Below are 21746 nucleotides of genomic sequence, written 5' to 3'. Positions count from 1 at the left end.
CTCCAATTTGCTAAGGAGGGAGCCACGTTATACAAGCATTCACTTGATTGTGCAGATCAGTTCCTACACTTTAGAAGGTATGATAAGCCAGAAATCTACAAGAACCCTAGTTTATCCATTATAAACAATGTGTTTCCTAGTCAGTCCCATTCCCTCTCTGCTTTGGTTCTCCCTAAACAGGAGAGGAAAATGTGAAACCATTCTAGATTACTTCCCTGGGAAGGGAGCTAAGCCACTTTCAGAAAACATACAAAGCAATGTTTGGTGTCAACAGGCATAAATAGGGAGCATGAACCAGCATCTGCTCCTCAATGATAAGCCAGATTTTATTTTCCAAAACAATTGCAGTGTTAAATTTAGAATAATAGCAGGTTATCCTTACATATAATGCATTTTTCTGAAAGTCCCACTGAACTAAAAGAGGCCTATGTCTGAGCAGATATGTATACAATAAATATTAACTAATCAAGATTACTACACTCAAAATAATGGTATGAATAAGGCAGTTAATCATATCTGTACTTACTTGGGGAAAAGCCCCACTCAAAATGCATAAGAATTTGCTGCATGAACAGAATAACTACTATTCTATTTTCTATCAGAAAATTACTTTTCTATCTGGACTTAACAACACTTATCTTTATCCATAGTGGGATATTCTCTATCTGTAAAGAAGAACATTACTGATGCACAAGTGGAGAGTCTTGAACTTTGCAGAATAATGATCCTGAGTTGGGGAAAATGACCTAAGAGGGCAAATACCTTGGAACAGAGAACTGTGTGCATGAGCCCAGTGGAGACAGGTATGCTATGGGATGGGTAAGAAACCCAGGGAGATAAAGAATGGAGCAGTGCATTCTGGAAGAAAGTACTGATGATTGGCTGGAAACTTAAATGGAGCATTGCACACTGCAAAAAATGATTTGCTGGTCCTTCTTGTAATCATGTTTAATGTACAAAATGTTTATAGTTGCTGGAATGTTTTTTAGTGGCCATAAGACTGACTGCACAATATTTTAAAAGTTCCTTGCTCCAACCTTTAATTCTCTATTTGACAAAGAGCAGACTTAGGGAAGGCTGGAAATATGATTATTTTCTGCCTCCTAAAATCTCATTATTTTGACATTTCTCTCCTATATGGTCCTCCTTGTCTTTATTAAATGAGTAACATGGGAATGAATGGAACACCAACATTGGAGAAAGCACTAATTAGTGTAAGGCTTTAATACTGCAGAGTGGAGAAACCACATTTTGAGTGGCAACTTTCTTGAATGTTAATATGGCAACAATGATTTAAAATTCTTTAAAATTTTAAGATGAAAGCCCCACAACAACTTTTGCAAAATCAGAAGATGCATCTGCTTTAGCTTTTAGAAATCAAAATAGTTACAAAGATTCTAAAGAGTCTCAAATGAGAACAATAATTTAACAAAATTACACTAAATCTGTAAATAAAAGCATAACCTTTTTTTTACCTGAAAGTTGACATCTTCCTTCTTAAAAATTAGTGCACGAACTTCATCAGGGTCCCCATTAAATATAGCTTGAACAAGTGGGGGCTGGAATATAGAAACAGAAGGAGCATTTTAATTTCAAAATATGCATTAGTATTACTATATCATGCATTGAACCATGAATAGCCAAAAAAAGCTATTTTAAGTAAGTACTTTATCTAAAATTTGTCTAACACATTGTTATAAAACAGTTATCTACTTAATTGGCTGCACTAATTTCCATGAAAAAAAATAATAAAAAGTAACATTTTATTAGAAAGTAATTCTACATATTGCCACAGGGGGAAAGTGCCTGGCATTAGCAGGTTGCATTTTGAAGAATGAATAACAATTGCTTTCAAAGAAACACTACATTGAACTGTTTAGTCGGGTTTTTGATTGTGAAAAAAGCAAGGGAATTCAGTATATCTATATAGTTTGATGACACATGTCCTTATTTCTAAAAAAAAATGTGCATATGCTAACCACTAACACAGAAGGAAACAATCCAATTTTTAAGCCAGATCAATCAAGATTTACAATATAATAATAATAATAATAATAATAATAATAATTTTTAAAAATCAAGCTGGAATAGCAACCCTGTATCACATGATCTAGGTTCTTATATTGGATTTTAAGAACAGTACATATTTTATTACAGAATATATTTTATAAATTCTGAAAATATGGTATAGCCAATTACTGTGGGAATCAATTATCTAGCAGAAGACAGAACACATGCTGTTTTACCACTACCACTCTTGAAGACAACAACCAGAGCACACAATATTGGGGGGGGGGGGGGGGTCTTAACTTTAAAAATTGTCTCTTTCATGAGGACTGCAGTTAGATACAGAGTATATTACATTATGTTCACTATTTAAACAGCATAATAGGCACACTTTCTATATTCAGATATATTTGCATTTGAGCTTTGAACCGCATTTACAAATAGGACATATTTAGCAGAATCCTCTTACCAAGCCATGTCGTGGAGGTGAAGGTTGTAGAAATATGCTTTCCTGAGGCAATTTGGAAACAAATGTGGGAGAATCATCTTCCACCTCCTCCAAAACAACAATACACACACGACTCATTCGATTCGTTTGAAGATGAAAACTAGATTTGCAATAGCCTTATTCTATTTATAGCTACAACTATACAGACAGTTGTTTTCTTCTTAAACATAATTTTATAACACTATTGCTGTTCTGTAATCTTTAAGTGATATAACTAAATTATCTTTTATTTGGCAGAGTCAGTAACCTGAGATATTTAGCTAATGTAATTTTCAAAAAAAAAATCTATAAAATACTTCTATTACTTTATAGCACTCAAATATTAAAATGTCTTTTGCTCAACCAATGTTAAAGTATATATTAAATTAGTATGAATAAATATTCTCATACTTGTTACCAAGATAGTTGTTTCTGTTTAATTTCTACAGAACAGAACTATCTAGACAGTAAAATCATTGTTATAGACAACATAACACCATTCTATACAGAATGAAACAAGAAGACAATTGCTCTGGCAGAGATGATCACAGCTTTCTCCACTCCAGAAAGGTCAGTTTCCAGTTAACAGTAGCAGGTATTCTACCATAAAAGGCATACATGACTGCCCCAAGTGTTCCAGTTTATAATTCTGTAACTAACAATCTTATTTGTCTTACTGTCAGAAATTCACCAGAGAAACACAATCTATTCTCAGCAGCTATTCAGAACTAGAGCTCCAATGATGACATTTCTTCTCCATGTAAAAATCCCTGCAATGTATGTACCACTAAGCTGCAGTACATTTACACGTGATGAGTCAGACGACAAAGGACAATGAGACTTGGATGATAATATTGCTTGTTTGATCCAGATTCCCCAACAGACCGTAACAAAGAATGCTTTACTCCAGCCATCAGAAAAGCAATGCAGAATATTTGTTTTCCACCATCATGCTGTTGTGCTGGCTGCTCCAACAGAGAACACACAAGGCATAAATGCTGGTAATGACGAAGGCATCAGCAAAATACCAAAGCACAAGCACTTGAATTATTGCTTTAGACTTTTCCTCCAGAAGTAGTTCATCATTTGAATGCTTCTTTTGATCTCAGTGTGAACAGAGCTCCCATTATAGCCTTCATTCAAACCGATGTTTAAAAAAAAAAGGAAGGGTGAAGGAGAAAAAAAAATCAGGTTCCAGGCATCGTCTTTCAGCCAACTTCTTTATTTGAAGGTCTGCATCTATGCCAGTCTGCTGCTTCTTCAAGTTAAATTCTCTGTTTATCCAAATACTGTTGCCAATACAGGATTTTTGATGCAGTAGATGCTACTGCAAAACATATACAAACCTAGTGCCTCAAAAAGTAATTGCAGAGCACATTAACAGGTCACAAAATAGCATTGCAACAGTGTTCCAACCGAGCAATAGTCTTAACAGCACAGACTGCAGAACTGCAGGATGAAATGCCTAGTAATGCTCACATGTTACAGTTAGCAAAGAACTGAAGCTACTGCTCTGGATGTAACTTCCTGTAGAGAGGGGAGGAGGGAGAAGCCGCTTTTGGATAGCCCTCAAGAGAATACCCAATGCCAGTTCTGTATGACTAATTCAGTTCAAACGCAAATATTCTTTTCAGCCTTTTACATTTTCCACTAAAAGCCACAAGGAAACTAGTATACTGGCACTGCTGACTAACAATGTAGGAAAATAAACAATTCCAAACACTTAAGTGCTTTCATATGTTACTGTATTCTCAAGAAAAGCTTCAGTTAAGGCTCTACATAGGGATGAAGCTTTTCTGATCACAGACTATTTAAATCAGACATCAAAAGACTTTAAAGAGACAGTCCACTAAAGCCATCTGATACCTACATAGCAAAATCATCATTACTGCTGTGCAAGAAACTTTAACAAACACAAAAATGTAGTTTTTTGGAGAAAACGTTTTTCAATAAGCTGAATCTATTTTTTTTAAATCTAGCAGTTGGCAAAAGGGATTTGTGGATGTATTATATAAAATGGATCATGTGCCCAAATCACTGGAAATACTATTAACTCAAAAGTGCTTTCTGTTCATACCAATTAACCTAGCATTACAAGATTCTCTATTGCAGTTCCACGAAATAAAATTACAAAACAAAAATTATAAAAAGCATGCAGGCATTAAAGCCCTTATCTTATCACATAGCAACAGAGGGTTTCAAGTATATTGTCAACTGATTTAGATAGTAATAGATATAGTATTACAGGTTATGCAGCAGTGTTATTTCAGCTAACAGTGCTTCTTACTAACCTAACACTGATGTTTTTAAATTCTTCATTTAAAAATAACCAGAATATATTAGAACATTCACATTTTGGAAGGAAAACAATTCTATATAAAAAACAAAGGGACAGATAAAGATTTACTAATTTAGGAGATCATGAAATTTCATAGAAACCACGTTCTAATATTTGTTTTTTCTTTTAATTTAATGCCACTTATTCCAATAAAACTACTTTAAGCTAATACATTAAAGACTAGACTCTAGCTGTATTAAGCTTGCAGTCATATTCATACTTATGTGGGAATAAGACACATGGAACATAGTTGACCAATTCACGATGATGGTTCATGGCTTTATGAAGCCAGCCACTCTCTCTCTCTCTCACTGCTTTGTCTTCAAGGTATTCCTTTCTACTGATGGGAAACCTTATCAATAAGCTTCCAACATCACTGTTTTCCCGTTTCCTCAGGTGTGATACATACCTTCCACTGCAGTTCTGATACTGGGTAGTTACCCTGTGTCAGTGGACATGATTCTTCTCCTCTCTCCTCTTCCCAAACAGGCTATTTTCCTTCCCTCCCATCCCTATTTCTGCAATTTTGGACAGTTATGTCAATGTCACACACTTTTTAGTTTGCTGGGGAGGGTGAAAGAGGATGTGCAGAAAAGAGAGAGTGGGACTACTGATCGCAAAAACCAGCACCTTCACACTATTCTAGAGACATGGGACAATGAATGCTCCCAAACCGGTATGTTTCCATTTCCTTAAGTAACATGATTGCGATGAGACAGAGGCCCATGTGATAATGTCCAAAGTCACAAAGATGCGACTAGGATATGCGTGGCAAGTATCATTTCACATATCTCTAACTTGAAAAACTTCAACTGCAGATCCGTCTATTCAGAGAACAGTAAATGTCTCCATTAAACAGAAACACAAAACAGTTTTGACCTTCTCTTCTCAATCAGAATGAAGCTTTCCTTACAGTATAAAAACTAGATTCTTAACAGTCTGGGGTTTAAAATATTATGCTGTTGATTATGATTACAATGTATTTGTTTTATTAGTTACATTTGGTTATGTTGTAAGCAATATGAGACAATAATTAGAAACAGAGAAGGGTGTCTGAATGTCCAAGGAGACCAAAATTCTTCTTTTTTCCAAAATTTGAACTGGCTGAATCAGTCCATTGTTGAGGAAAATCCCCCACCCAAATTACACATAACTTTTGTTTTGTTTTGTTTTAAACTGAACCACTTTTGTAAATAGCTATTTAAGACACTGGCTTTTAGTATCTTAGGGGAAAAAACCCACTGGAAAACCTTTCTGGATTATAAAAGTTTGTCTATATTCAGATACATTAGCGTTTAGCAGCTTATTATAGCTTTGCAGTGTGGTGACAGAAAGCAGAAGGAAAAAAATCTTTATGGCCAAAATAGGTTGCTAACGTTACCAATGTTTGTCTAGTCAAATCAAAACGATTTAAACATTCTTGGGAGGGGGGAGTCCCAAGGATATACCAGCATTGCTACTTGGGAGGATACCACCAAATACTTCACAACTTGTTACAGAAATACACACTGTTTCCATTCAAACTATTTGGGTAATGCAGAAGAAAATGATTCATACTATTCTGGCCTCTAGAAGGGTGGGGACCGGACAGTGACTACCATTGAAAATCTTAGGCAGTGACTCACACTAATTTGGGATATTCCCAATTTGAAGCTTTTTTTTACAAAGTACAACATAGCAGCAAATAAACTATACAGTGCAGAGAATCAAACCCTTTCTCAAAATTCACATTGTTTCCAGGAGACAATATACAAGCAAAATCACACTTGAGTGCCATCTTATATGTATTTAAGTGTGGGTTTAAGCCAATCTTCAGCATTGTTTTTCTCCCATTTGCCTTCTTGAATTAAGAGGATCATAAAACAATGTTTTCCTTTTTCACATAGTGTTCTCTGATTCTTACCGCCATTCTCAAGACTCCTGTTGTTCAGTTGCTCAAGTATGTGAAATTAACACCACTTTTTCCAGTGAATGTTCATAGTTGTTTTTTTTAATTAATTCAGAAAGCATAAAACCCATGTTCTAACAGAAGCGTTCTTTGTGAAAAGGCAGACCCAAAATAAATATGTACTGCCAGTTTAGCAAGGTTTACGAGATTCATGCTGAAAGAAGCCCAAACAGACGGGCGAGAAGAGAATGTTCCACTTAGTTTCGTGAAATCCACCTCGAGCAAGATTATTTTTACATGTCTTACCACTTAAGTCAAAACCTATTGGTTTTTTTTTAATATCAAAATTAACTCTTGTGTATTAAGAGGTCAAGAAATAGCCACTTTGCTAATCATGCATGTACTGGCTGCTATAGTGGTAAGATAGGATACTGCACATATGTGAAAATAAATGAATTACAGTTGCCATGGATACATTTTTTTAAAAAAAATAACAAACCCAAATCCTGCATAAATTACTCATCACTCCTACATCGGAACAACCTTACTTTGCAAAACCAGCCAGGGTCAAGGTTAATGATTAAATAAGAGGCATGGTTCCTAATTATTTAAAAAAAAACCTTGGAGAGATTCAGGCTTCTCAGGAATATTTACTCCTCTAAGAGAGATTTTCCAGAATATCGCTCTGCGAATATAAAGAAGGTTAAGAAAGATTGGGAATCTCAGTATGGGTGAGTAACAAGATGCAAAACTGCAATCTTGGCAGCAATGGGAAAGCAGTACAGTCCTACAAATTAGTAGATTCAGTACAAGAATAAATTACATGGCCCCATACATTGCTCACATTATAGCTAGAGACAGATATTGCTCTTGGTTTGATTCTTTACTAATCTATTTAACCACTAAATATATTTTAGAGGAAACTTGTGCTCTGCAAGTCACTGAATTTCAATAATGCAGATAAAGTTCAGCCTGAAACCTGAATGCTGCTGGTATAAAGTAAGAAAATTACTGTAGTCTTTTCAGAAATAACTGAGCATTTATACAATAGGCTCCAACAACACGAATGGCGCATTATTTATTTTTCTATCCCAGCTCTTCCCCATGGACTCAGGGCTGGAATTTATAAATATTGATATGTAGTGCTATTTAGTACTTTATTCTGGAAGCCACCATGTAAATTTTAACCCTTAAGGAGGAACTAACTAAAAAAAAAAATCTCTTCTCAAATGTTATTCTAATACTAGCAAGTAATAAACATGCCTCCTGTAGATTTTCCTCCCCACATGCTTCTACACTTGGGGGCTTTCTGTGGGGTTTTCAGGCAAAAATAGGCCCAAAACATCACTGGTATTTAAAAAAAAATAGGTTAGGGGCTTTTGTGGATGGGTAGGGGCTTTAGGGTCTGAAACATGGGGTGCACATGCTGCCCTTTCCCTACTCATACTACATATATCCAGCCCTTCAAATTATCCTTTGCCTGATCACTTCTGCAGAGTTGAATCATGCAGGAGAGCTTTTATAAATGAGATCTGTCAATGTGCCAAATGTTACAATATGAGTGTGACCCAATAGAATAGATAATTTTTTAAAATAAATTATCTCTGTTAACTTTTTTGTAAGCTGCATTTATATCTCATTAATATCTCATAACAGAATTGCTGTAGAAACTACACCGAAGAGTTACTAACCCACATTTTTCCTGACCCCACATGCTAATAATTTGCAGCCAAAAGGTGGGATGGGATAAACTTACATAAAGCTCTCCTTCCTACCTACCTGGTCAGATAAGTAAAAACCTTTGTGCAGCAAACCAGTATGTGGAAGTTGCTTGCTGCTTAGGAAAACAACTCATCTAGGCCTTAAAAAGATGAGGGCTTTTTAAAAAAACTAAATGCACTGAAACTGCCAGCAGTACAAGAGAGTGATCATCTGGAGTACTATGTGCTCTTTTGGGGTTCAAAGGCTTTTTATCCTAATTTTTTGAGTGAAGGGAGGGAGAGGAACTGGGAGGTTTAAAAACAGCCTTGAGAGTCCATATAGTACTGGGCTGCCTTAATCCTTGCCTCAATCAGATTATAGCTCTACTCATTTTTTAAAAATGCAATATTATTGACTGAAAGTTGGTTGACAGAGAGCTATTCAGAAGAACTAGTAAGGTTACATGAGCAAACTAAGATAAAGGAGAGTTGTTGGGAGTAAGATTGACTGGGATGAATTTAGGGTATTTTGGCTGAAGAAAACATTGAGATAGCAACGGTTTCTCTAAAATCCAATCCACACTCGAGAAATAATCCAGCCTGACACCACTTTAACTGCACTCTCTTAGTGCTAGAGAATCCTGGGAACTGTAGTTTATTGTGGCACTTAAGTCTTCTAACCATAAGGTTGTTATGTACTGGTGGCTGCAAATACAAATTAGCGTAAGGAACCCTAAAATATATTGCTAGGATATTCCCTTGGTTTGAACTGAATTAATTTCTTCCTTTGTGAAGGAAAAGTTTGTACAAAGGTAAACTGAAGAATGCAGTAATCCACACCTGGTAGAAGTATTGGGACACATCAAATTTTAGTAACAAAATTCCTTCTGCCTGAACTCCACAACACAATTGTTTGTCAATCACCTATCACAACTGTCATCGAAGAATATGTATTTTATTTTAAACTATGGTAGACAGAATCTTTAACAAATCAGAGATTAAAGACTTCAAATAATCTGAATGAATTTTATCTAAACCAACATGGTGCAATGGTTTGAACACTGGATTATGATTCTGGAGACCAGGGTTCAAATCTCCCCTTGGCCATGGAACCCACTGGGTGACACTGGACAAGTCATACTCTCTCAGCCTCAGAGGAAGGCAAAGGCAAATCTCCTCTGAAAATATCTTGCCAAGAAAATCTTGTAATGGGTTCACTTTAGGGTTGCCCAAAGTCGGAAACTACTTGAGCACACAACAACAATCAATCTGAAAGAATTTAACTAATTGAATTCCCATTTAGGGTGTGTCAGTGTACTGTCTCTTTATTCAGAATCTGTCAGCAAGCAACCATTCTTTGACTTGTTACATAATTACACCATAAAGACACATTTCTACACATTGTGTTTCTTCATAAAGTTTGAAGATACTAATATTGCTAACTGCTCATTTTGTAAATTTTAGACTTCCTCTTCTCCAACCGAAACACTTTCTAGTTAGTACATAAATACTCAATTTAGTTATGGCCTTCTTAACCCCTTATTCCATATATACTATTTTACTACTGTGTCTTGAACAGTTAAGTCACCGAGCTACAAACTCTCCATGCATCTACTGCTAATAATCTCTTATCCTGACCATCAGAAATTTACCTCTCTTTAAAAACATCAATGGAATATTCTATGGAATATTCATTACACAGTCATTACAGAGTATTACTTTATGCTTTCCCTCCTTCCTAACCTTGAAGACAAATACACACAGAACCTACAAGTGAACTATGATATTGAAAAACATTCCTTCAATATGGTAAAACAATGAGCTCTTAATGAAGTGTAGGACCAATACAACAGACACAATTTTTTAAAGGGATATTGTAAGGAGAATGAACTAAAATGGAAAAGTGCCTCTTCAAGCACCTTTATTATTTCCTGTTCTTCTTTTCAGTGACTAATTCTTTTTTAACTACAGCTGTGTGTTTTTATGTGTATTTCCATAGAGAGCCAGTGTGATATAATGGTTCAAATACCTGCTCTACAGAAATGGTCAGGATAAGAAAACATTGAATTTTGTCTATAGGACAGGGTGATATCTTCCATGAGTTTTAATTGGAATCAATAATAAACCAAATGCACAAATAAACCAAATGCACAAACAGGCCAGGTAGAGTGTCCAGAAATCACTCTGAGGCCACCTAAGGCAGACCAAAGACAACCCAACAACCCAAAAAGAAGCAGCAAAAAGCCACCCGCTGCCAGCAGCCCATTCAGAACCACAGCAGTGGCTGGCTTTGGGACTGTGGTGTCTGGTAGCTCTGGTCCCGGGCCGATTAGGGGTCAATCGCAGCTAGAGCGGCCAGAGGCCTGTCTGCTTCACCCCATAGTGTACAAATCTGGTGTTTTATTAATGTTAAGTCACAGTTGTCATAAACAAATGCTTATGAGCTACACAAATAGTTTAAATCACTGTGAATTTTAAATTGTAGATTGTTATATGTGCTGTCTTATTTGTTCTTTTAAACTGATGTTATATGCTTTAACTGGTTTATATATTTTAAACTGATGTCACATTTTTGACAAATGTTAATATGTTGATCTGTTTTGTACCCCATCTCAGTTCATGAGCAGTGAAGAGTTAAGAAATTTGGTGGTCATTGTTGTTGTTGTTGTTGTTATTTCAGAGGAATTCACATCTCTATAGGTGCATGCCCATGTCTTGAGTTATTCTGGGGAGGACCTCTTCATACATACAAGGCTCAGGAACTCCCAACCTAGAGGTCAGACTTGTGCCCTCCTTCCTAATCTTTTGTATGCAAGAGAAGACCTTTTCGTTTCAACAGGCCTTTGAGAACTGCTTAGAAGGAAAGAGCTTTTGTGTTCGGTGTTGTTCATATTTATTTTTAATGGTTAAGTTTTAACTATTTTTAATTTAATACAAAGCCCTACATGGCTTAGGTCCAGACTATCTGAAAGACCCTGTCTCCTCATATGAACCTGCAAAGGTCCTGAGATCTATCTATCTAGATAATTTAATTGTATTTTAAACCTTTGCATGATGTAATTTCTTCAGCTGCATCTGTTTTAATTTTTGTATGATGTAATATCTTTAATTTTTAACTTTTATAACTTTTGTAATTCACCTTGAGTAGTGGACAAGGAAAAACATGGGATATTATCATTATTATTATCTTCAACAACAAGAGGACTTAAAGCACATGATTTTTAAAATCAGTTCAAACTTCACTGGATTCCAGCTAGAAGACAGTGTTTTCCTTCACTTGTTAGTTCCTCCCCATCCCATATTTCCAAAAATACTTTTTTCTTCAAGTTAACAGGCTAAAATTCACATACTCATCTGAATGTATCAGCTACTGACCATAATGAGGAATTTCTGTCCTTTTAAGAGACAGTTTTCCACAGGACATGATGTTTCATTTTACTATGGTAGGTCTCTAGACGTCCCACAATACGTTACCTTACATCCAAAAAGAACCTACCGTTTCATTAGGAGTGTATAGATTAAGATCACTGTTTAAAGCAGGTGAAACTGTGTGAACATTCATTATCTAAAAAGCTTTGAATTCAGATGTTTGGTAAAAATTTACCAGCTAACAACCAAAATAAATAAATAAATAAATAAAATCACCATACAAAGTAGGCTACTGCCCCCTGGGGTACAAAACTGGCATGTGAAATTCAACCTACCATGTTATTCCAATAATTACATTTATGGGTAAAAGGAAATGCAGCTGACAATTCCAGCTTGTTAATTAACAATGCAGAACATTTTCCCCTCCTCATTTATATCTACAATGATTACTTTTCTAGCTGCTTCATTCTGACTGAGAGCCAAGTAGTGGAAACATCATTGTGTCTAGCACTAGAGGATCTTGAAATTCAAGACAGCCAGTAAATGAGTATATCAAAAGTTTAAAATCCATACAAAGTAAAAAGCTAATTCAGTTGTGATTAGAAAAAAAGGAGATAATGAGCTTCAGTGAAAATCTCCCACTATACAGCATATCCAGGAAGCTTTGATCAAAACTTCAGAAAAGTCATCTAAACAAACACGTAGCACAAATTGAACACACAATATTAATGTTCCTTTTCTTCACCAACAACCAGATGACTACAGTTCCATCATTACATCTACCATTCTATAAACACGGCTTGTGCAGGAAAATACAGAATGCTGCCTCACACACAGTCAGTCCATTGGCCCAGCATTGTTAACTACCAAACAGTGGTTCCTCAAGGTTTCTTTACCTGGATGTTCCAGTTATTCCCTAGTTGTCTCTTATCCAAGTACTAATCAACCTGCAACTGCTTAGCTTCTGAAATCAGAAGAAACTGCATATTAGCAGATATCATAGCATTTGCAAGGAACTGCAGAGAAGGAGAACACATTGGTCAGCAATGTCCATTCCATTGGCAAGAGGATATTGCTGAATACAACCCCAACTGTACCTGACAAAAGACAGGTCCAGTAACAGTGGGAGGAGAGAGATGAGTTTTGGCCAGTTCCTAAACATAAACATTTTTTCAAAACACCAGCTTAAAGCAGCTAAAAGAAATTGTTCCATTGTGTTCTTTCAAAAGTGGGCTGGCATTACTCAAAACAATACTACTTAATGAACTGATTTCTAGAAGAAATATGTGGTCAAAAGATAGCAGCTGCCCACATCACACTAATAAAGATGCTTCAGGTCACTTTGGAGGAACGCTGTTTAAATGCTGCATGCATCTGAAGAGGCCGGAAGCTGCTCCAATCCTAAGGACTGGAGTGCAGCTTTGGCACAGCTTCTGGCCTTTTAAGATGCGTGTGTCATTTAAACAGCACACCTCCAAAGTGACCTGAAGCAGCTTTATTTTGGCTTGTCTGTTCAGGCCCTTAGTTACAGCTTAACTAACTTGGATTACTGTAACACATTCTACATGCCCTTGAAGAGTGCTCAGAGACTTCAAATGGTCCAAAAGAGCTATAGCCAGACTGCTAACAAGTACTGGTTACAGGAAGCACACAACTCCCATGTTGCAACAGCTCCACTGGCCTCCTGTCTGTTTCCAGGAACAATTCAAAGTGCTGGTTATAACATATAGAGCCCTATTCAGCTCAGGGCCAGGCTATTTGAAGGACTGTATCTTCTTATTTGAGTCTGCCCAAGCTCTTAACATCTTCAAGAAAGGCACTTCTCTCTATCCCACCACTTTCAAAGACATGTTTGGTGGGAACATAGGAGGGCCTTCTCTGTGACTGCTCCTATATCTTGGAATTTCCTTCCTCCTTTTTTGCTGTCTTTTCAAGTAGCAGTCAAGACTTATCTACCCTATCAAGCCTTTGGGAATTGACTGTTAACAAGAGAAGGGTTTCTGGTTTTTTTGATGCTGTAGTTTTTAATCTGTGTTTTAAAGTAATATTTTAAATGCTTTTAAATACTGTTTAAATCTCATCTTTTATGTATTTTTAACTACATATGTTTTTATTGTAATTTGATGCCTTTTGGAAGCCACCTTGATTCTCAGTCTGGGAGAAATAAATATAGTAAAGTGATGGCTGGATAGATGGTTTAAGAAACTGGTTCATTACACCTTACTCAGAGCAAACACTAGCTGCCTTACAGAGGTGTGGCCAGACGGCTAGAAAAATACCGAAAGCCCAAGGCAGCCTTGGGTAGCAGCTGAAAGGTAGTGCCAAAGGGTATCACCTGTTTGGTGCCTGGATAGTGTTTTTTTGTAGTTGAACAATATATTCTGCTTGGACAGGGGCCTGCTCATTGGGTGGTAATTAGGCTTTCTCAGCTGACACAAATATTTTAAGGATTGTTTTTAACTCTTCAACTTACCTTTGTAAACTTAAATTCCTCTACTATAACTCATATGTAGCTATTAATGTATGGATGAATTTAATTTCACAGGTGTGATTAGATTTTAGAAGGCTTTTAGGTGGAACATTTTTATACTTTTTATGAAGGGAAGGCAGAGTAAGGTTGTCTGTTTTTATTTTTATTTTTTTATCATTTTAAAGAATTTTAAAGTTATTTTCTCCCCTTATTGCTCCAAATCAACGTGTGGAGGATCTCTGGAATGATACTCACCCCCTAATAGGAGGACCTGTCATCTACACATGGTTTGGACTATCTGACATTCAGCCAAGCCCCAAAGTAAAAAGTCAAGCTAAAAGCACTTCTAACTCCAAACCAAGATTAGAAGAACAGGAGACTGGTTACAGTACGAGAGAGAAGCTAGAGAGCTGAAAGAAGATCCTGCACCAATCAAAACAATACTGGGAACATTTTGCTATTTTCTCTAATTTTGTCTCTGAGTGTTATTGTTGTGCTCTGGATTTGGTCCTACTTTATGCTTTAGCCTGTGCCCTTGGGACACATTTCTAACACAATCACTAGATACATAGTTTTGTTAGAATGTTTTGTAATGAACATTGTTGTGTCAGAGACAAATAAAATTCTGCACCCAAAACTGGTTCATTTAAACAAACTTTGTTAGCATCAACAACAGTTTAAGGTGCAAATGACATACAATGTACCTACAGCATTGGCAGGCTAGCAATTTGCGGATTTGATTGTCCATGGTTCCATATTATTCAATGGTGGCAGTCAGCCTTCCATATCATGGATTCTTTATCCACTGATTCAACCTTCCATGGCTTGAAAATATTAAACAGAATATGTAATTTCCAAAAGCAAACTTTAATTTTGCCATTTTATATAAGGGACACCATTTTACGATACAACTGTATTTAATGGGACTTGAGCATCCATGGATTTTGTCATCCATGCAGAGTCCTGAAACCTAACCCCAGAGGATAAAAAGGGGCCACTGTAATATGGAGCACAGCCTTCTGCATTTTTCCCATCTACAGTGGGGTGCAACTGAACTCCTGCAAATGGGAAGAGTCCACTGTACCACTATACTATTAACCTAAACTGAAGTGGAAGACTCCAAATTCCTCCTCCAATATACACTGAAGCAGGAAAAGGGTGGCAGTAAAAGATGAGCTCAATGCCGCTGTAGGTTATTCTCATAATGGCAAAACATTATTTCAACCTTTTTGAAGATGTACACTCAATTTTCCTAAACCGATGAGAAGTTTTGCAAACAATTTAATTCCACTTAAAAGTTATTTTAAGAATTTTATGAAAGTAGTATGTTATTGTTAAAACTATGTCAAATCAAGTAATTTGGGAAACTATTCAACCATACTTTTAATACAGTAACATAGTACTTATCACTAGGTTCAATCAGGTTTCTTCGTCAGCCACCCAAAATGCTTTATTTCTGAAGGACCACTCTTTGCAAATCACCACGTTTTCAGTAGCTTAAGGAAGTTGGTCTATACATTTATTTTGTCTTTTTAAGCAACTATGTAAGCAACAGCAAATTTCTGTAATAAGTACTGTACTTTTGAATAATTTACAGAATAGCAGTATATAGTTAAGCCACAAGGTGGCAGAACACAAAAGGAAAACACACGGTTTAAATACAAAAGGCAGAGAGATTCTAAGGGTTTAGCTACAGGAGAAGGCAGAAACCCACACAGCCTGCTGAGAGCTGGAACTAGTCCTGGGGCAAGATGCTTAACTGGGCCTCCCTCCCTAAATTTAACAACCGATATTATAGCTACTATCTAGACTACTAAGATATCAACATTTGTTTAGTAATATATTGGTATGCAAAGGGATCTTGTGGCATCTATGAGCCTAACTGAAAGAAAGAAGCAGGCAAGAAGCTACTGTAATATATTATTTGTTCTTTCATGGTCCAGGCCCACAGGGGCCAAGAACCCAAGAATTTTACCCCTCTCTTTCCCACTCCTCAGGCCTACTACCATGCACAATCAGGGGAAGGATTTCACATAGAAAAGGAGATGAAAGGGATTGTGCATCTTCTTCCTTGTTTGTAAATCCTCAGCCAGACTCGATTAAGCTCTCCCTACATAAAAGTATGGGGGGGATCAATCACAAAGGGTTTTTTAAGTATTTTAATTTAAAAACAAGAAGTACGTTATTTGTACAAGTTCTAAAGAACCGAACATCTCAAAGATGGAAGAAAAGGAGGAGCAAGGGACGGGTGGGCAGTGGAAGGATAAGGGGAAAGGAAAGCTTCCAAATGAAGTACACCTGCATGAATCTCACAACAAAGATTCATTTCCTTTACTGTAAGGAGATTTCTGATTCAGTGAGGGTTTTTTTGCGGGGGGGAATAGATGTAGTGCAGGAAAGAAGTAGTTCTGTTTGCTGTTGAAAGAGTGTGTCGTGAAAAAGTGGACTGTTGCAAAGCGGGAGATGCCTGTGCATAGACATCTCCAAAGGCAATTATTGTTGTTGCTGTTGTTGCTGTTTTCCCCCCATCTCTCCTCAAGCCTCAAGGCAGGATACAACATGTCAAAATACAGAACACAATTTTAAAAGGATAAGGTAAGCAGAGCCAGCATTGTCAAAGAAGACTTTGTGATCATGATTGCACCGAACACTGTTAACTTCCCACTAAAGTGGTACCTATTTATCTACTTGCATTTACATACATACTTTCAGACAGCTAGGTTGGCAGAAGCTGGGACTAGTGAAGGGAGCTCACCCCATCATGCAGCACTCAGGCCTCGAACTGCTAACCTTCTGATCTTCCAATCATCAGAATTGGCATCTTAACCATTAAGACAGCACATGCCTATTGATGATACTGAACTCCAAAGTTCTAGATGATCTCTCTCAACCTATCTCTGTGCAATGTGCCAAATACAACAAAGCTAAACTCGCTTCAGTTGTGATCACTTCATGAAAGTATCTGGATAAAATAGGAATGAGGCAATGAGAAAGCAAGCCCCAGAGCATGCTTAACTTCCAAATGGAGCATAGGTTAATCTCAAAATAAAAACAATCAAATTTTCTGCAAATTCTTTGTGACTAGAAAAAAGCAAGCAGTGAAAGTCTTCATTACTTTTATACAGCAAATGTATATGCAGAAACTTTTTAAACACATTTGTGCATTTGATAGACTGGAATAGCATTTGATAGACTGACACACACACACACACACACACACACACACACATATATATATTACAAGCCACTTTTAGGACACAAATAAGAGAATAAAGATTTTTTTTAAAAAAATATTGGCAGAAGCTAAACAGAGTCCATTGAGACACACATCTATGAAATGTCAAAAGAATAAGTCCAACTAGCTAAGTGGTGTCACAACAGATTTCAGGGGGGGGGGGGGGGGAGAATGCTAATTCAAGGAAAGGTATGAAGGAAGTGGTATGAACTATTATGTACATATATAAACCTTTGAAAGACCAAAAACATCCCCTTTTGTATGATAGCAGATTTGAAGAACTCCTATATAATTGAATTATATATGTTTATATATTTAAATATACTAGCTTCATGAAAAAATGGGTCAAGAAACAATTTAAGATTCTTATAAAGCATAATATTTACAGTATAAGGGATAAAATATAAGCACTAATGGCTTGCCAACAGGCCTAGCAATAATACAGGACAAAGACATGTAATGCTACTGGCTGGAGCAGAGGCTCTACACTGATTGACAACTCAGACATCACGATAATAACCATGACACAAATGACTAGAAGAGTTAAATTGCTGTCATGCAATACATAGACAGCCATGATGAACTATACTAGAAGGGGGAGGAGAGAAGAAATCCAAGATTTTCTTAGCGTAACAATAATAATGAAATACTAGCATGGGTGTTCATGGCATGGATGTTCATAGCACATCACAGAATAAGGTGTCAAATTAAGAATTATCTAATAATTTCTCTTCTCTCTTTCTCTCTCTCTCACACACACAAACACACTCACACATACACCAATAATGGCGGGATATAGACCGCCAGAAAGAGGCGGCCACTGGCCGCCTCTCTTTTCCGCATAACCGCTCTGCAGCATCCAAATTGTGCGGCACGGCTACACGGAAGCAAAAGGACCACTAAAAAGCAGCTCCTTTTTGCGCTGCTGCAAACTGCCTGAGGCGGCGCGAAGACATCACCGCTGCGCACGCCCATCTGGAAGGTGCGCAGCAGTGATGTCACAGCTGTGCACGCCATGTATACGGCGCCGCACAGCTGTGACGTCCTGGTGGCATCCTAGGGTTGTGGGGTGTCCAGAAACGGTGCCCTGAGGCCTAGCACGTCGCCACGATGTGCTACAGGGCCCGTTTGTCCAGGGCCAATAACACTTTTGAAAAGCCATATATATTTCTTAAAATGAACAAGTAATCTGACAGGTATAATTTAGAAAGAATAGTTCTGAGGACATCTGACCTATGAAGCACTATATAAACAGCTGACTTCTCCCAGACAAGATACATTCTTTTCTAGTCAGATTCCTGAGCCAGGGAATTCCACAACTGCAGCTACTGATTAAAAACCATGCAGATTTTTGCTAAGTTTTGATTTTTCAGTAAATACACTCACAATTTTGAGTTTCCATAAATACTTCAAGTTTGGCCCACAATCACATCATTATGCACACAAAATTTTATACAACTTAACCTTTATGAAAATTGAGATAGATCTGACTGGCCTTTCAATTATGTAATCTCAGTCTACAGAAAAGCTTAGTAGTGTTAAGTCAAGATATGCAGCTAATAATGAATATGAAACATGTTCTAAGGTAGCTCATATTAGCCATGTTCAAACAATTGCATCAATGAGTTTTTTCACTTTAAAAAACATTCAGGCCTGTTACAGACAGCCAAAATAAAGCTGCTTCGAGTCACAGTGGAGGTATGGCGTTTCACTGATGCATGTGTCCTAAGAGTCCAGAAGCCACACCAAAGCCACGCTCCAGTCCTTAGGGCTGGAGCGTGGCTTTGGTGCGACTTCTGGACTCTTAAGACGCATGCATCAGTGAAACACCATACATCCACTGACTCGAAGCAGCTTTATTTTGGCTGTCTGTAACAGGCCTCAGTCTTCTCTGTCAGAGAGCTCTGTATCATGATAAACCACAATTCCCAGGATTTCCTAGCACTGAGCTGGGGCAGTTAAAGCCATTTCAAACTGGATTATTTCTGAAGTTTCTTTTGAACCATAGTGTGGCACCTCATAGGTGAAATGCAGTGTTCAAGCTTCACATTCTGAAAACAGATAACCCAGAAGAATAATGACATCAAAGGCTATTTAAATACCTAGGAGACAAAGAAAAATTGCCCTTTCCTTGTCCATTTCTCTGGGAAAGTAATTCACCAAGACAAACCAAAGAAACTTCAGACTCAAAAGAAGGCTGCAGTCTAGATGAGAACATCTCCAAAAAAAATCAGATTCAGCCATGAATTACTAGAGGTGGCCAAACAATGCTCTCAATCATCCTGCCAAGTCCAGTAAGTATGAAAACGGGCAACAGTTGTGAAAATCTGCTGGGACTGCAAACAGTTTCTTTAGCATCAATCTCATAGTTTTGTAAAGGAAAAAAGGAACTCTTTCTAATAAGGAAATATTTACCAATTCTTCCACCCAGTCAGAAGGCATTCTAATTAAATAGGGTGGGCAAGTATCTAGAGGACACATAGTACTGTCTCATTCTTGGACAATTGTCCACATCTTCAGTTTGCACATCTGAATGTAAAAGATAAAAGGGAATCAGAGAAACAACCACAACAGATTGTATTATCAATGAGATCTCCAAGCTAAAAATATAAGTAATTTAATTAAAAATAAATCATCTTGCAGAGACGTAAAAGAAAGCCCACAATTTTTTTTAGAGTATTACAAGTTTTCCTTCTGCCAAATGCTTTTCCTAGTGAACCAATGGGAACTGACAACACGGAGACAAGTTAGAACTGGAATAAAAAGCCTAACATTTTAAACAGTATAAAGTAACAAACAAATAACCTACCCAATAATGCAAAATGTGACATGAAACAGTCCTTTCAGGAGCTAACAGATTTCACTAGGCTTTTGAAAAACAAAGCAGCAAACAAAGATACAGCAGACAGACTGCCTGCTGTATCTTTACATCAAGACACATTTAGGAAAAACCTTTTCCCTAACAGGCCCTAGGCCCACTCCACTGTTCTCTATGAACAAGGTGTTATTTGAAAGCCCTTCACATAAATCACAAAGCTTTATCCAGAAATCATTGTCCACGGAATTAAATAATTATCTCATTGTCTCAATACAGGAAGATGTGTGGATCAAGGTTCTCTATGACAGAGAAGCTGCAAAAACAGAGCAACTAAGAATAAAATAGTACAGCGCAGTGAATACCATCAAGAGAGTAAAACAGAATTATTGTAATATTAGAAAAGTTGAAACCTTATAGCAAAACAAAATAGGTTGCTTACCAAAACTAATGTTCTCCATGTAGTCAATTATGCATTCAACATTTGGGCCTGTGTCTATGCAAAGTAACCCTCAAGATAGTTAAGATTTTGGTGGTAGGCCTGTCCCCTCATATGCACATGTTTCATGCACCATCTCTTCAGTTCTACAGCAGATGGAACAGCAGTACAATGTAAAATTCAACTCCATGTACCACCAAAAGGAAAGGTGGACTGTACGAATACACATATGCTCAAAAGGCAATGGTTACAAGTTAAGTTCCCTTTTTTGATTGTGCTCTCTGTGCAGCATACATCGGGGTCATGGCTTACTCTTTTAGAAGAGGTGGAAGCCAACACCATTACAGCAAATGAAATGTCAGCTCTGGGTCTTGTACCTAAGTGATAATGTCTGATGACTATAGGTGGATTGAGACCAGGTAGCCACTCTACAGAAGGTGTTCCTTTCACGAATGAGGAAGGAGTAACCATAGCCCTTGTAACAAAACAAGACAAAACAACAATCCAAATTTCTTCAACAAATGGTAGGAAACCATCACAGCAAGTTTACCACTGTCCAAGAAAACAACTGCTGGTGCTTTTGAGGGTCAAAGTTACAAACAGTGAGTACAGTTTGAGTATTTTTTATCTAAAATACCAATATCCAAAATACTCCAAAATCCAAAACTGCCCACATGGGTGGCTGAGAGAGTGACATAGTTGCTTTCTGATGGTTCAATGTTTCATGCACAAAATGATTAAAAATATTGTGTGTAAAACGTGTCAGTGCACAACATGGGATATAATCAAAGGCAGCAGCATGGTGAAGTAGAATCCCTAAACTCAGCTAAGCTCATGTTTTAGGAAAGAACAGGGGCAAAACAATATCTTACAACTTGTGAAATACCAACACAACTTTTGATAGGTGATGTCTGTGTGGAGGAGCACCTTACTGTTATGCCACACAAAATAAGGATGATCTGAACAAAGAACACAAAGCTCCACAATCAGTGATGTTG

At 37.1% G+C, this 21746-nt stretch overlaps 1 protein-coding gene across 6 annotated transcripts in view; it reads right to left on the bottom strand.

The window, feature by feature from the left end:
- LOC149309756 (serine/threonine-protein phosphatase 6 regulatory ankyrin repeat subunit A-like) overlaps positions 1-21746 on the bottom strand; it is a 97977-nt gene that overhangs the window by 59279 nt on the left and 16952 nt on the right. For 2 of the 6 annotated variants that reach the window (XM_089533001.1, XM_089533002.1), the window contains exon 2: positions 1476-1559. In XM_089533001.1, the coding sequence (XP_089389127.1) occupies positions 1476-1559 (84 nt within the window). Of the gene's footprint in view, positions 1-1475; positions 1560-2476; positions 2611-3171; positions 3187-3379; positions 3424-21746 lie in introns of those variants that run through there. The other 4 variants (XM_089533004.1, XM_089533006.1, XM_089533000.1 and 1 more) reach the window with 4 other exon arrangements.

This window comes from Sceloporus occidentalis, unplaced genomic scaffold (genome assembly GCF_023333645.1).
Source record: "Sceloporus occidentalis isolate IW3139 unplaced genomic scaffold, rSceOcc1.0.p SCAF_7, whole genome shotgun sequence".
NCBI lineage: Eukaryota > Metazoa > Chordata > Lepidosauria > Squamata > Phrynosomatidae > Sceloporus > Sceloporus occidentalis.
Note: the sequence above shows the minus strand (reverse complement) of the source record. Positions and strands in the feature narration are given on the sequence as shown.